Source organism: Aegilops tauschii, chromosome 4 (assembly GCF_002575655.3).
Source record: "Aegilops tauschii subsp. strangulata cultivar AL8/78 chromosome 4, Aet v6.0, whole genome shotgun sequence".
NCBI classification, from domain to species: domain Eukaryota; kingdom Viridiplantae; phylum Streptophyta; class Magnoliopsida; order Poales; family Poaceae; genus Aegilops; species Aegilops tauschii.
In genome coordinates, this window is record NC_053038.3 from 43,658,442 (window position 1) to 43,675,613 (window position 17,172).

The 17,172-nt window shown below is 46.1% G+C and overlaps 2 protein-coding genes across 2 annotated transcripts; both read left to right on the forward strand.

Moving 5' to 3' along the window:
* Positions 1–206: 206 nt before the first annotated feature.
* On the forward strand, positions 207–852 carry LOC109773368 (uncharacterized). The gene is made up of 2 exons (XM_020332059.3): positions 207–332; positions 454–852. Exons 1-2 carry the CDS (start codon positions 284–286, stop codon positions 651–653), a joined length of 249 nt encoding a protein of 82 aa, XP_020187648.1. The 5' UTR covers positions 207–283; the 3' UTR covers positions 654–852.
* Positions 853–14,513: 13,661 nt separating this feature from the next.
* On the forward strand, positions 14,514–15,084 carry LOC109773363 (uncharacterized). Its single transcript, XM_020332054.4, has 2 exons — positions 14,514–14,641; positions 14,744–15,084. The coding sequence occupies exons 1-2, from the start codon at positions 14,593–14,595 to the stop codon at positions 14,938–14,940; spliced, it is 246 nt and encodes an 81-aa protein (XP_020187643.1). The 5' UTR covers positions 14,514–14,592; the 3' UTR covers positions 14,941–15,084.
* Positions 15,085–17,172: the final 2,088 nt, after the last annotated feature.

The following is a 17,172-nucleotide window of genomic DNA, read 5'->3' on the forward strand; positions in this document are numbered from 1 at the left end:
TCGCCCTCGCTGAGATCAACGCGAAGCCTGGCCATTGTTCTGAAATCCACGAAGCAGGCGTCGACGCAAGCACGTACGCACCGGAGTACATCAGTACCGCGCGCCACGTGATGTCGCTTCTAGTCTCCAGTGAACCCACGTACGCGGCACAGGGTCAGAGATCCCGGCATGCAGTTTGGCTGAACCCAAGCCGGACGTACACCCACATCCCCGGCCCTATATAAACGCAACGGCGCCGAGCTCCAAACACAGATCGCACCGCGCAAACGCAGCACACGTAAGCATGGCTGCCACCATGAAGCTCACAATCACCTTCCTCCTCCTCGTCTCCGGTACGTCCCCAGTCGTGTGCTTAACTCCTTATGCTTCAGACCATGTACGCACACCTGTGTGACACGCTTTCTCTGACGCTCTATGCTTTGCTTTGCTTGTTCTTTGTCGTGGATCGAGCAGCGCTCGTGGTGTTCGGCGACGCCAAGAAGGCGCCGTGCGCCGTGGTGTGCGTCCAGGGAGGGCACATCACCTGCGACAACTACCCCGGCCAGAAGCTCGACGGGTGCGACTGCCAGTGCGCGCCCAAGGACGGCAAGGGCTGCGTGCTCCACCTCAACAGCGGCTCCACCAACCAGTGCACCACCACGCCGGAGTACTGAGATGAACTACATGCGGTTCGGCATGATGCTGGCTCGAGTCCGACCTCAATGAAGCTGCAAGTGTGTGTGTGTGTCGTGGAGTTAGTAAATACCCCCTCCGTATCAAAATATAAGACATCTTACGTTTTAATACAAAGGGAGTATGATGTAAGTTTGTGTCGTGGAATAAATAACGAAAGGAATGCAGTCTGTTGATCAAGTTTCATAGCAGGGCCAGGCACATAAAAAGGAAACCGAAAAAACACCGAAGTAGCTAGGAGTATCTGAAACAACTGACCGAGCGCACATGATCAAAACAATGCTAGTAAAAAGGTTTTTAACGATGGGATATGTGGTCGTTCAAAGTTGTTATTTTTGTAGCGGCGGGACAGTGTGTCGATGTTAATTTTGTGAGGAAATAACGACCATAGTTTTGGTATTGGCGGCCACTTTTATCACCTCTAAAATTACTTCCATGGTTACTAAAATGTGGAATGCTTACACCCCCTTTAAAGTTGAACGGAGCTCTAGTAATCCCTTCTTTGCAACCATCGCTTGGTTAACCGCCTTTGTAAAAGTAGCATCTGCACGATGTGATCCCTTGGATTGTATATATAGCCTTGTTCATCATCAATAAAAACAACACCTCATTCTCAATCTCATTTTACCTCAACATTGCCAATTGTTTGGCAGTGTGATTCCGTGGGAGTCCATGTAGATAATCCAACTTTGCACGGTTCGAATAAATTCTCCGAGCAAAATGTGCTGAGACACATAAAAGGTTTTAGGCGCATGATAGATTCAGTTCAGCGAATGTGAACAGAATTGACCAGATGCGTTGCCCTACTCACTTTCCACTCTTCCTTGGTTAACTTTGGACGCGAAAGCAGTAAGGGCGTGTTTGGTTGCCTGCATAGGCCTCGACCAGGACCGCGCGAGAAGTGATCAGCCTGTTTGGTAGCCCGCATACACTATTGGGCCTGCATCGCACGCTTCTTAAAGCACCTCTGGGCCTGGCTCACTGGGAACGCACGAATCGACAGTTTCTCCACGGCCAGGCTCGAGCGGTGCACATGGGCGGCGGCGGCTGCACGCACGCGGCCACGCTCGAGAAGCCGCGTTGCTTCCCAAAGCGCCGGCAGTTATTAGCCTCACCGCTCCCTCTCCCCACTCTTCCCCACTCTCCCAACTCTCACCGGCGGCGGCGGATCGGAGCAGAGGAAGAAGACCACCGGACTCCATCACCGGCGGCGGCGGATCGGAGCAGAGGAAGAAGACCACCGGACCCCATCACCGGCAGCGGCGGATCGGAGCAGAGGAAGAAGACCACCGGACTCCATCAATGGCGGTAAGCACTTCTCTCTCTTCGACATGCACGCTAGATTCGATCCACGGCGATAGATTCAATCCATGGCGGAGGGGAATGGGGAATATGTAGATAAGCATAGGGGTAGTTCATACTAGTTCATAGCAGTTCATACGAGTTCATACATAGAAGATCGGAATGCAGAAGTGGGATTGGGGGATTGGGGGATAGGGGGTGGACAACGGACACCTGCTGACCGCGGCAGCCGTCACCGGCGTGCGGAGCGGCTGGTCGAGCCGCTGGCCTTCATCTTCTTCTTCATCGCCGTGCGGGCCGGCGGGTCGTCGTCGTCATCCTCGGCGGAGTCGAGGTCGATCTGCCAGGAACGACGGCCTGGCTCCGGCGGCCTCGCTCGCATCTGCACCACTTCTTCTTCCTCCACCTTAGGCTCCACGCCGATGACCGCCGGCGGCACGATAGCCGTCTCCCAATACACTACGGCACGGCGGTCATTAGGAGCCCAGTAGGTCTTGTACTTGCACCACTTCTTCCTCTGTTTAGCGTCGATGAAGACGGCCCGATTCATGGCTGTTGGGGAACGTAGTAATTTCAAAAAAATCCTACGCACACACAGGATCATGGTGATGCATAGCAACGAGAGGGGAGAGTATTGTCCACGTACCCTCGTAGACCGAAAGCGGAAGCGTTAGCACAACGCGGTTGATGTAGTCGTACGTCTTCACGATCCGACCGATCAAGTACCGAACGCACGACACCTCCGAGTTCAGCACACGTTCAGCCCGATGACGTCCCCCGAACTCCGATCCAGCCGAGTGTTGAGGGAGAGTTTCGTCAGCACGACGACGTGGTGACGACGATGATATTCTACCGACGCAGGGCTTCGCTAAGCACCGCAACAGTATTATCGAGGTGGACTATGGTGGAGGGGGGCACCGCACACGGCTAAAAGATCAAATCAATTGTTGTGTCTATGGGGTGCCCCCCTCCTCCGTATATAAAGGGGGGAGGAGGAGAGGGCCGGCCAAGGGGAGGAGGCGCGCCCAAGGGGGGCAATCCTACTCCAAGTAGGATTCCCCCCTCTTTCCTAGTCCAAGTAGGAGAGGGGAAGGAAGGGGAGGAGAAGAAGAAGGAAGGAGAGGGAGGAAAAGGAGGAAAGGGGGGCCGGCCCCCTAGTCCAATTCGGTTTGGGCTAGGGGCCGCGCGCCCTGCCTCTTCTCTTCCACCACTTGACCCATGAGGCCCATTGCTTCTTCCTCGTATTCCCGTAACTCCCCGGTACACCCGAAAATACCCGAATCACTCAGAACCTTTCCGATGTCCGAATATAGTCGTCCGATATATCAATCTTTACGTCTCGACCATTTCGAGACTCCTCGTCATGTCCCCGATCTCATCCGGGACTCCGAACTACCTTCGGTACATCAAAACACATAAACTCATAATATAACCGTCATCGAACTTTAAGCGTGCGAACCCTACGGGTTCGCGAACAATGTAGACATGATCGAGACACGTCTCCGGTCAATAACCAATAGCGGAACCTGGATGCTCATATTGGGTCCCACATATTCTACGAAGATCTTTATCGGTCAAACCGCATAACAACATACGTTGTTCCCTTTGTCATCGGTATGTTACTTGCCCGAGATTCAATCGTCGGTATCTCAATACCTAGTTCAATCTCGTTACCGGCAAGTCTCTTTACTCATTCCGTAATACATCATCCCGCAACTAACTCATTAGTTACAATGCTTGCAAGGCTTATAGTGATGTGCATTACTGAGTGGGCCCAGAGATACCTCTCCGACAATCGGAGTGACAAATCCTAATCTCGAAATACGCCAACCCAACAAGTACCTTCGGAGACACCTGTAGAGCACCTTTATAATCACCCAGTTACGTTGTGACGTTTGGTAGCACACAAAGTGTTCCTCCGGTAAACGGGAGTTGCATAATCTCATAATCATAGGAACATGTATAAGTCATGAAGAAAGCAATAGCAACATAATAAACGATCAAGTGCTAAGCTAACGGAATGGGTCAAGTCAATCACATCATTCTCCTAATGATGTGATCCCGTTAATCAAATGACAACTCATGTCCACGGTTAGGAAACATAACCATCTCTAATTAACGAGCTAGTCAAGTAGAGGCATACTAGTGACACTCTGTTTGTCTATGTATTCACACATGTATTATGTTTCCGGTTAATACAATTCTAGCATGAATAATAAACATTTATCATGATATAAGGAAATAAATAATAACTTTATTATTGCCTCTAGGGCATATTTCCTTCAGTCTCCCATTTGCACTAGAGTCAATAATCTAGTTCACATCACCATGTGATTTAATACCAATAGTTCACATCACCATGTGATTAACGCCCATAGTTCACATCGTCATGTGACCAACACCCAAAGGGTTTACTAGAGTCAATAATCTAGTTCACATCACTATGTGATTAACACCCAAAGAGTACTAAGGTGTGATCATGTTTTGCTTGTGAGAGAAGTTTAGTCAACGGGCCTGCCACATTCAGATCCGTATGTATTTTGTAAATTTCTATGTCAACAATGCTCTGCACGGAGCAACTCTAGCTAATTGCTCCCACTATCCAGATTGAGACTTATAGTCATCTGGATCAGTATCAAAATTTGCATCGACGTAACCCTTTACGATGAACCTTTTTGTCACCTCCATAATCGAGAAACATATCCTTATTCCACTAAGGATAATTTTGACCGCTGTCCAGTGATCTACTCCTAGATCACTATTGTACTCCCTTGCAAAAATCAGTGTAGGGTATACAATAGATCTGGTACACAGCATGGCATACTTTATAGAACCTATGGCCAAGGCATAGGGAATGACTTTCATTCTCTTTCTATCTTCTGCCGTGGTCGGGCTTTGAGTCTTACTCAATTTCACACCTTGTAACACAGACAAGAACTCTTTATTTGACTGTTCCATTTTGAACTACTTCAAAAACTTGTCAAGGTATGTACTCATTGAAAGACTTATCAAGCGTCTTGATCTATCTCTATAGATCTTGATGCTCAATATGTAAGCAGCTTCACCGAGGTCTTTCTTTGAAAAAACTCCTTTCAAACACTACTTTATGCTTTGCAGAATAATTCTACATTATTTCCGATCAACAATATGTCATTCACATATACTTATCAGAAATGTTGTAGTGCTCCCATTCACTTTCTTGTAAATACAGACTTCACCGCAAGTCTGTATAAAACTATATCCTTTGATCAACTTATCAAAGCGTATATTCCAACTCCGAGATGCTTGCACCAGTCCATAGATGGATCGTTGGAGCTTGCATATTTTGTTAGCACCTTTAGGATTGACAAAACCTTTTGGTTGCATCATATACAACTCTTCTTTAATAAATCCATTAAGGAATGCAGTTTTGTTTATCCATTTGCCAGATTTCATAAAATGCGGCAATTGCTAACATGATTCGGACAGACTTAAGCATAGATACGAGTGAGAAACTCTCATCGTAGTCAACACCTTGAACTTGTCGAAAAACCTTTTGCGACAATTCTAGCTTTGTAGATAGTAACACTACTATCAGCGTCCGTCTTCCTCTTGAAGATCCATTTATTCTCGATGGCGTGCCGATCATCGGGAAAGTCAACCAAAGTCCACACTTTGTTCTCATACATGGATCCCATCTCAGATTTCATGGCCTCAAGCCATTTTGCAGAATCTGGGCTCACGATCGCTTCCTCATAGTTCTTAGGTTCGTCATGGTCAAGTAACATGACCTCCAGAACAGGATTACCGTACCACTCTGGTGTGGATCTCACTCTGGTTTACCTACGAGGTTCGGTAGTAAGTTGATCTGAAGTTACATGATAATCATCATTAGCTTCCTCACTAATTGGTGTAGTAGTCAGAGGAACAGATTTCTGTGATGAACTACTTTCCAATAAGGGAGCAGGTACAGTTACCTCATCAAGTTCTACTTTCCTCCCACTCACTTCTTTTGAGAGAAACTCCTTCTCTAGAAAGGATCCATTCTTAGCAATGAATATCTTGCCTTCGGATCTGTGATAGAAGGTGTACCCAACTGTCTCCTTTGGGTATCCTATGAAGACACATTTCTACGATTTGGGTTTGAGCTTATCAGGATGAAACTTTTTCTTATAAGCATTGCAACCCCAAACTTTAAAAAACGACAACTTTGGTTTCTTGCCAAACCACAGTTCATACGGTGTCGTCTCAAACGAATTTAGATGGTGCCCTTTTAACGTGAATGCAACTGTCTCTAATGCATAACCCCAAAACTATAGTGGTAAATCGGTAAGAAACATCATAGATTGCACTATATCCAATAAAGTACGGTTATGACGTTCGAACACACCATTATGTTGTGGTGTTCCAGGTGGCACGAATTTGTGAAACTATTCCACATTGTTTTAATTTGAAGACCAAACTCGTAACTCAAATATTTGTCTCCGCGATCAAATCGTAGAAACCTATTTTCTTGTCACGATGATTTTCCACTTCACTTTGAAATTCTTTGAACTTTTCAAATGTTTCAGACTTATGTTTCATCAAGTAGATATATACCCATATCTGCTCAAATCATCTGTGAAGGTCAGAAAATAACGATACCTGCCGTGAGCCTCATCGGATCGCATACATCAGTATGTATTATTTCTAATAAGTCAGTTGCTCGCTCCATTGTTCCGGAGAACGGAGTCTTAGTCATCTTGCCCATAAGGCATGGTTCGCAAGCATCAAGTGATTCATAATCAAGTGATTCCAAAAGCCCATCAGCGTGGAGTTTCTTCATGCGCTTTACACCAACATGACCTAAACGGCAGTGCCACAAATAAGTTGCACTATCATAATTAACTTTGCATCTTTTGGTTTCAGTATTATGAATATGTGTATCACTATGATCGAGATCCAATGAACCATTTTCATTGGGTGTGTAACCATATAAGGTTTTATTCATGTAAACAGAACAACAATTATTCTCTATCTTAAATGAATAACCGTATTGCAATAAACATGATCAAATCATATTCATGCTCATCGCAAACATCAAATAACACTTATTTAGGTTCAACACTAATCCCGAAAGTATAGGGAGTGTGCGATGATCATCATATCAATCTTGGAACCACTTCCAACACACATCGTCACTTCACCCTTAACTAGTCTCTGTTCATTCTGCAACTCCCGTTTTGAGTTACTAATCTTAGCAACTGAACTAGTATCAAATACTGAGGGGTTGCTATAAACACTAGTAAAGTACACATCAATAACATGTATATCAAATATACTTATGTTCACCTTGCCATCCTTCTTATCCGCCAATCACTTGTGGTAGTTCCGCTTCCAGTGACCAGTCCCTTTGCAGTAGACGTACTTAGTCTCAGGCTTAGGTCCAGACTTGGGCTTCGTCACTTGAGCAGCAACTTGCTTGCCGTTCTTCTTGAAGTTCCCCTTCTTCCCTTTGCCCCTTTTCTTGAAACTAGTGGTCTTGTTAATCATCAACACTTGATGCTCTTTCTTGATTTCTACCTTCATCGATTTCATCATCATGAAAAGCTCGGGAATCGTTTTCGTCATCCCTTGCATACTATAGTTCATCACGAAGTTCTACTAACTTGGTGATGGTGACTAGAGAATTCTGTCAATCACTATTTTATCTGGAAGATTAACTCCCACTTGATTCAAGCGATTGTAGTACCCAGACAATCTGAGCACATGCTCACTGCTTGAGCTATTCTCCTCCATCTTTTAGCTATAGAACTTGTTGGAGACTTCATATCTCTCAACTCGGGTATTTGCTTGAAATATTAACTTCAACTCCTGGAACATCTCATATGGTCCATGACGTTCAAAACGTCTTTGAAGTCCCGATTTTAAGCCGTTTAAGCATGGTGCACTAAACTATCAAGTAGTCATCATATTGAGCTAGCCAAACGTTCATAACGTCTGCATCTGCTCCTGCAATAGGTCTGTCACCTAGCGGTGCATCAAGGACATAATTCTTCTGTGCAGCAATGAGGAAAATCCTCAGATCACGGATCCAATCCGTATCATTGCTACTAACATCTTTCAACTTAGTTTTCTCTAGGAACATATCAAAAATAAAGCAGGGGAGCTAAACGCGAGCAATACAACATAGATATGCAAATACTACCAGGACTAAGTTCATGATAAATTAAAGTTCAATTGATCATATGACTTAAGAACTCCCACTTAGATAGACATCCCTCTAATCATCTAAGTGATCACGTGATCCAAATCAACTAAACCATAACCGATCATCACGTGAAATGGAGTGCTTTCAATGGTGAACATCACTATGTTGATCATATCTACTATATGATTCACGCTCGACCTTTCGGTCTCAGTGTTCCGAGGCCACATCTGCATATGCTAGGCTCGTCAAGTTTAACCTGAGTATTCTGCGTGTGCAAAACTGGCTTGCACCCGTTGTAGATGGACGTAGAGTTTATCACACCTGATCATCACGTGGTGTCTGGGCACGACGAACTTTGCCAACGGTGCATACTCAGGGAGAACACTTTTATCTTGAAATTTAGTGAGAGATCATCTTATAATGCTACCGCCGAACTAAGCAAAATAAGATGTATAAAAGATAAACATCACATGCAATCATAATATGTGACATGATATGGCCGTCATCATCTTGTGCCTTTGATCTCCATCTCCAAAGCATCGTCATGATCTCCATCGTCACCGGCATGACACCATGATCTCCATCATCTTGATCTATATCAATGTGTCGTCACATGGTCGTCTCGCCAACTATTGCTCTTGCAACTATTGCTATCGCATAGCGATAAAGTAAAGCAATTATTTGGCGCTTGCATCTTATGCAATAGAGAGACAACCATAAGGCTTTTGCTAGTTGCCGATAACTTCAACAAAGCATGATCATCGCATACAACAACTTATATCTCATCACATCTTGACCATATCACATCACAACATGCCCTGCAAAAACAAGTTAGACGTCCTCTACTTTGTTGTTGCAAGTTTTACGTGGCTGCTACGGGCTGAGCAAGAACCGTTCTTACCTACGCATCAAAACCACAACGATAGTTCGTCACGTTAGTGTTGTTTTAACCTTCTCAAGGACCGGGCGTAGCCACACTCGGTTCAACTAAAGTTGGAGAAACTGACACCCGCTAGTCACCTGTGTGCATAGCACGGCGGTAAAACCAGTCTCGTGTAAGCGTACGCGTAATGTCGGTCCGGGCCGCTTCATCCAACAATACCGCCGAACCAAAGTATGACATGCTGGTAAGCAGTATGACTTGTATCGCCCACAACTCACTTGTGTTCTACTCATGCATATAACATCTACGCATAAAACCAGGCTCGGATGCCACTGTTGGGGAACGTAGTAATTTCAAAAAAAATCCTAGACACACATAGGATCATGGTGATGCATAGCAACGAGAGGGGAGAGTGTTGTCCACGTACCCTCGTAGACCGAAAGCGGAAGCGTTAGCACAACGCGGTTGATGTAGTCATACGTCTTCACGATCCGACCGATCAAGTACCGAACGCACGGCACCTCCGAGTTCACACATGTTCAGCCCGATGACGTCCCTCGAACTCCGATCCAGCCGAGTGTTGAGGGAGAGTTTCGTCAGCACGACGGCGTGGTGACGATGATGATGTTCTACCGACACAGGGCTTCGCCTAAGCACCGCTACAGTATTATCGAGGTGGACTATGGTGGAGGGGGGCACCGCACACGGCTAAAAGATCAAATCAATTGTTGTGTCTATGGGGTGCCCCCCTCCTCCGTATATAAAGGGGGAGGAGAGGGCCGGCCAAGGGGAGGAGGCGCGCCCAAGGGGGGCAATCCTACTCCAAGTAGGATTCCCCCCTCTTTCCTAGTCCAAGGAGGAGAGGGGAAGGAAGGGGAGGAGAAGAAGAAGGAAGGAGAGGGAGGAAAAGGAGGAAAGGGGGGCCGGTCCCCCAGTAAAATTCGGTTTGGGCTAGGGGGGCCGCGCGCCCTGCCTCCTCTCTTCCACCACTTGGCCCATGAGGCCCATTGCTTCTTCCTCGTATTCCCGTAACTCCCCGGTACCCCCGAAAATACTCGAATCACTCGGAACCTTTCCGATGTCCGAATATAGTCGTCCGATATATCAATCTTTACGTCTCAACCATTTCGAGACTCCTCGTCATGTCCCCGATCTCATCCGGGACTCCGAACTACCTTCGGTACATCAAAACACATAAACTCATAATATAACCGTCATCGAACTTTAAGCGTGCGGACCCTACGGGTTCGCGAACAATGTAGACATGACCGAGACACGTCTCCAGTCAATAACCAATAGCGGAACCTGGATGCTCATATTGGGTCCCACATATTCTACGAAGATCTTTATCGGTCAAACCGCATAACAACATACGTTGTTCCCTTTGTCATCGGTATGTTACTTGCCCGAGATTCGATCGTCGGTATCTCAATACCTAGTTCAATCTCGTTACCGGCAAGTCTCTTTACTTGTTCTGTAATACATCATCCCGCAACTAACTCATTAGTTACAATGCTTGCAAGGCTTATAGTGATATGCATTACTGAGTGGGCCCAGAGATACCTCTCCGACAATCGGATTGACAAATCCTAATCTCGAAATACGTCAACCCAACAAGTACCTTCGGAGACACCTGTAGAGCACCTTTATAATCACCCAGTTACGTTGTGACGTTTGGTAGCACACAAAGTGTTCCTCCGGTAAACGGGAGTTGCATAATCTCATAGTCATAGGAACATGTATAAGTCATGAAGAAAGCAATAGCAACATACTAAACGATCAAGTGCTAAGCTAACGGAATGGGTCAAGTCAATCACATCATTCTCCTAATAATGTGATCCCGTTAATCAAATGACAACTCATGTCTATGGTTAGGAAACATAACCATCTTTAATTAACGAGCTAGTCAAGTAGAGGCATACTAGTGACACTCTGTTTGTCTATGTATTCACACATGTATTATGTTTCCGGTTAATACAATTCTAGCATGAATAATAAACATTTATCATGATATAAGGAAATAAATAATAACTTTATTATTGCCTCTAGGGCATATTTCCTTCAATGGCCCAGCGAATGATGTCAACTGCCATCGCGCCCTTCGCTGGGTCAGGAATCAGCGTCTTCAGCTCTTCTTTACTGGCCTTCATGAGAATTGCATTAGATTCCTTCTGCATGTCTGGCATGGAGGCGAAGTTCGAGCACACCTCCATGGTGTTCTCGAACTTGGTCCGGTCACCAGCCGTCCACCCAAGGAAGAAGGCCCTCCAGCCAATACCCGAGGGAAGGGTTGGCGTTGGAGCTGGAGCTAGAGCTCATGGTGATGGGGAGGAGAAAGGTTGACAGTGAGAGAAAAGAGGGGGTGGGTAAGTAGTGGTGGGCAGGGTGAGTAAATATAGGGGGGATGGAGAGGAGGAGAAGAGTGATAGTCATGCCGTTTTAACTACAAGCTCTTCAATTAGCCATGAACTCTGTGTTGTGCGTGACTCCATGAATTGTGTGCAGATCGAGGAGAGCAATGAGATGGGCACGGAGGTTGACAACAAGGGCAAGCAGCCCCTTCACCCAATGCCCGACGAGGTTGTGCTGCCGCCCACCGCCGAGGAAGACCCGAAGACGCCTGAGGGTGGCGACGACGAGGGCATGGAGGAGCCCCCCAGCAACAAGCACCGCAACTACGGCCACTACCATCAGGAGGATGGCCCAACTCACTTCTGCAAGGTCATCCTTGCACCGAAGCTTGAGTGCATCCCCATGCCCCTGGACTTCACCAAGCACTTCGTCGCGGTGCCGACGGAGTTCAAGCTCAGGAACAACACCGGCTGCTCCTAGAAGGTGACGGTCAAGCTGATGAACGGCAGGGTGACCCTGGATCAGGGTTGGGCCACCTTCGCAGCCGTTCATCAGATCAAGATCGGCTACATGGTGACGTTCAAGCTCCTCACTCCCGACACCCTCAAGGTCATCATCTTCGACGACGATGGCATTGAGGTCGTCAACAAGTGCAGGAAGCACGACGAGGCCTTCGCCGCCAAGGAGTAGGGCCGGGCCACCTCTTTCCAGCGTACTATCGAGTCTGCTTTGAACATGTTTATGGTTTATGTGTTGAACTGTTATGGAGTGTGGTACTGCTTATATCTGAATTATGCTAGTTGATGCTCTGTCTATACTCTGTTGTGCTTATGATGTGTGTTGCCGAAGTGTGGTGGTAACCTCACCAACTAGCCAAAGAGGTTACCACACACCAGGCGTTGCATATAACCAAACACCATGCCTTGGGTCAGTCCACTAACATGCAGGCAACCAAACACCAGGCAGTGTGGCTCTGCCCATGCAGGCAAGAGGCCATGCAGGCAACCAAACAACATGCAGATGGTGCATTTGAGGCTGCATTTGCATAGCCAGGTTGGGTGGAGAAGTGCATGCAATGCGGGTACTGAGCGCACGGCAACCAAACACGCCCTAAGCGAGAAGCAGTAAGCGTTGCTTTCCGTTAACGAAGTACTGATAGTGATTGGCACTTTGAGAAACGAATGCAATGGACATGTGTTTCAAACTTTCAATGATCCACTAACTCTGGATCCAAGCTGTGACCACTGATAAACAACACTAGAAGTAAGGAAATGAATAAATGATGGTTGTTTTGACTAGACTATCTTTGATCCGGAGCCCGATGTTGGATGCAAGAAAGTTTTCTAAGCACCAAGTTGGGTGGTCAACAAAATCCAGGCCGTGAAAGCTTTGCTAACTTGAGGTGATGTTAAGAATGAAACGCAATAGCATGGTTAGTTGTGATTGGCATGGCGGACTGGCTTAAACAAGTTGTTCGTGAGCTACCCGCTAAGTGGCCTTGGCACTGCTCTGCCTTCGAAAGGATCGAGCAGGTCTCGTGATCCCATGACGCGTTGCTAAGGTCTCTGAGCTTGTATATTTGATTCATCTCGCTCTCTACTTTCTGATGTGGTTTTAGACCTGGGTTGAGGTGACTTCCTAGCCACGGAACTCAAACACCTGCTTGATAACAGAGTTCAAGTGCACCTTCTTGAAGCCCTTATCAATCTTCACCCCACTGGCTATGATTTTACACATCTTATTAAGCACAAATGTGGACAGGAACGGCTCCCATTTCATAGAGTTCCCCCTCCCATCCTTCTTTGCCTTGACAACTGCCTTTTGGGTAGCAGCAACAACAACATTTGGCACAACCAACACATATGTTGTAGGCACAAATTGTGAAACCGTACCAGACACCTCGTAAACATCTGAATCAGGAGTCATCTGCTCCTCAGTGATAGGCCAGGAGTCCTCGACATAGGACACCGACAACTGGCTCTCGAAGACGACAATGGCCTGACTAAACTCTTGTGTGCTCATGTTCTACAAGCGCTAGCATCAGCAAAAGTGGAGCACACTACACATCGATGGTATGAACGAGCATTAAACATGGACAATACAAACAAGTACTACACATGAGCAGTATGAACGAGCACTACACATGGACAGTGTGAACAAGTACTACACAAGTACAGACGGATCATCTAGTTCAACTCAGCAGCATACGAATGTTCTTTAATCTCAAAGCATGCCAAGGAGTTCAACAAAACTACCACACATGCTTGCAAACTAGTATACTACACATCAACTAGCATATTACCAATCCGCCACCACTAGCTAGCAATCATTGCTGACATGGAAATAACTCCTAGCATGCTACAAATCCATCACCACTAGCTACAAATCCATCACCACTAGCTACCAGAACATCACATTCTCATAGATCGACAATGTACAGTGCTAGCCACAGCTTATCACATGCTCACAGATCTAGCTAGAGTGAGTAAGTAGAGAGGAGGGGGTGATTGAACTCACAACCATCGATGCGGCCAAAAGGAGGCGCAGAACAGGTCAGAGAAGAGGAGGACTTGAATTGCCACTGTCGTGAACCGACGGCCGGAGAAGAAGCGCCGCTTACCGGCTCGTCGGCGTCGATCCAAATCGGCAAAAGGTGACCCTAATTCCTCTTGTTGCTTTTTAAAAGACATGCATCGGCTCGTGCCATCTCCATGGTCGCAGGAGGTCAGCGTCGTGTTCCTCTCCTCTGCATCGCCTGCCTGGCTGGGGGAACGGGTGAACCGAGTGTTCCTATCAGGCCTAGGTGGGAAGTGGTTTAAGTTCCGTGCTTTGCAGGCTAAACAGTAAAATGCAGACAGGGAATGCAGGCAACCAAACGGTCCAATTTCACATCGCCCGAACCTACTTGGGCTCTATGCAGGTAATCAAACACATATTTGGCCGAAGATACAACCACGTACGTGTTACTATCAGTAGTGCGTACCACGTGATTTTGCGTCAAATCTCTACCGAGCCTTAACTACGCGGCACAAAGTCAAAAGGGCGGCGGATCCATCGACTCCAATGAAAGCCGTACATACGCCGAGTGATAAGCAAGCGATAGCAAACCATCCGGAGCTTCTCTGTATAAAACGCACGGGTGCTGGAGGCAACCACCACAGATCGCACGGACTCAAGACGCAGCACACGAAAGCACACACGCAAGCTGACGAGCATGGCAGCCACCATGAAGCTGTCGCTCACCTTCGTCCTCCTCCTCTCCGGTACGCCTCCATCCGTATCCTCATGCTTTCAACCACGCACGCTCGTGTGATACGCTCTCTCCAGCACTTCATCCTGATTGTTTTTTGTTGTGGATCAAGCAGCGCTGGTGGTGCTCGGGGACGCCCAGGCGACCTGCGACCTCGTCCGGTGCATCCAGGGAGGGCACATCACCTGCAAGAACTACCCCGGCCAGAGGCTCGACGGGTGCGCCTGCGTGTGCGCGCCCGAGGACGGCAAGCGCTGCGTGCTCCGGCTCGACGACGGCTCCACCTACGACTGCCCCAAAACCAAGTGCTGAAAGTACTGCACCACACGCGTTCGTCGTGTTCATCTTGTGATCTCGTGTTTGAGTTCAATAAAGCCGCAATTGCGTCTTGAAACAACTGACGAATGGAATGGCAAGTTTGTGTCCTGGAATAAGTAATGAACTGATTGGAACCTACCTGGATTTGGAAGATGTCCGGAACTTCTTTTTTTGCGAAAAAGATGTCCGGAAACTTGAACGCACTGTCCAAGGATGAAAAGACAGATTGCATTGGTTTCAGTTTTCACGTCACATACCTTAACCATCCTCATCATGACGGAGTTGTTTCTGTTCTCTGGATTGTGCATGGCTCATCGTGATTGGATACATAGAGAACACTGAGGCAATAAAGGAAGGGAAGGTTTGCGCCACTGCGACGATGCGAAGTACATGACGTGCCCGTCGACAGGCTGGGAGCAGCGGGCCGGCGTGCAACTGCGGCCTCGCCGGCGAGAAAGGCTGCACCATCTTCCTCAGCAACGGGGATGTGACAAAATGCCCTTGAAAAATATCATTTCTTGTATGTTTCAGAAAATGTATCTTAATGCTGCATAAAACCTACCGGTGTGAGTGCCACTGCTTGGGTGATTCTGCAAATGCCTACTGGAGTGCGGAGTTGCAGTAGTCACTGAAAAGAAATATGAAATGCAGCGGCTGCCCGCAATTCACAATGTAAACAGAAGATGAGACCAGGCAGTCATGCACTATATTGCAGTGTTGGCAGGTAAATTGATGTGATAGGAACCAAACAATTAGATCAGAAAAACATATATATATGGTGTTACTATTCATCACCCAGGTGGGCAAAATAAGTTATTCTTCACCCAAGGTAATTTTACGATCGTTTCATAAATAAATTATGTTTGAAATACAAATAGTTACATTCATATTGATTCACTACATAAAATTTGACATAAGAAAACAAAAATATAGGTCATAAGATGAGAAAAGTTGCATTTTATGTATATTTTACACTATGTTTTACGTTTGAAATTTTACGTAACATTAAATATTTTTTACGGCGACTATATATTTTCTTACGAACTATTTTTACATATAAAATAAGACAAAACTTACGGAATGTAAAATTACGGTGCATTGCTATTAAAATAAAGGGGGGGGGGGGGGTGAAGAATAACTATTCCTGCAACAAGTAGCAACCAAAACAGACACAAAACAGAGCTATTTTTTATGTATATGTGCATTGCTATATATATATATATTGCAGCATCACACAGCTTGACTGAGCTAGTGCGCCAACTTCAACGCCCATATACATTGCTGCAACAAGTAGCAACCAAAACAGACACAAAACACAAGGACAAGCCCAGCAATAATCTTCACAGAAACTACTTAAGAATCTTTAACTGGTAAAATTCTCTTGAAACAATCAAAATGTCATATCATACATTCTAGACAAGATAATATGTGCATCATTAATTTGTTTACCAAAATCTGGTTCTTCCTCAAAAAAAGTATTAAATCTCTACAGCAATGTTACAGATCCAATACTTCAAGGTAATACACGTACCTTGCTTTCTCCAAACTTTCACAGGCAAAAGGGTACATCTGGTTGTCTAAATTGTAGCACAATCAGGATGGTTTAAAAGCACAACTTCTCGTAGGGATCAAAACAGACGAAGCCAGATGATGATAATTACCACATATATAATCAAAAGCAAGTTAGACGACCCATGTGAAAGGTGCTTCAGTAACCAGAGGCTAAAGCTTCGATAGGTGTGTTCAGAGTGGGCACTTGGTACACATAATTTCAGTGCTTGCATATCTATGTAGAATTCCGATTTTCCACTTTCTCCGTGCTACCTGCTCTTGCCAATGCACACCAAAGAAGGCTTTTTCTCTTCATATGATGGAGCTAATGGCAAATTGGCAACCACTGAAGCAAAAGAGTCTGGCCTTTTTTGACACTAGTATGTCACATGCCCATCAAGGGCATAGCAGCAGGCGCTTATCTGCTTTGTATGGTTATGCTTCAACATTGTGAAGTCAGGGATTTACAAAACTGAGAAATTTGTACTGTTAAAACAAAGATTGGTTTTGTCCCCTCGTTACAAATCACAATAGAAGCACCTAAATCTTATAGACCTGACAAAATTACTAGTATTCCTCATGCCAAAAAAATTCAAGTGTTGGTTTTCACCGAAAGATGGAAAAATATATATTGATCCTTCATCTTTAAACTTCAATTGCACCGTGCGTGGAGGA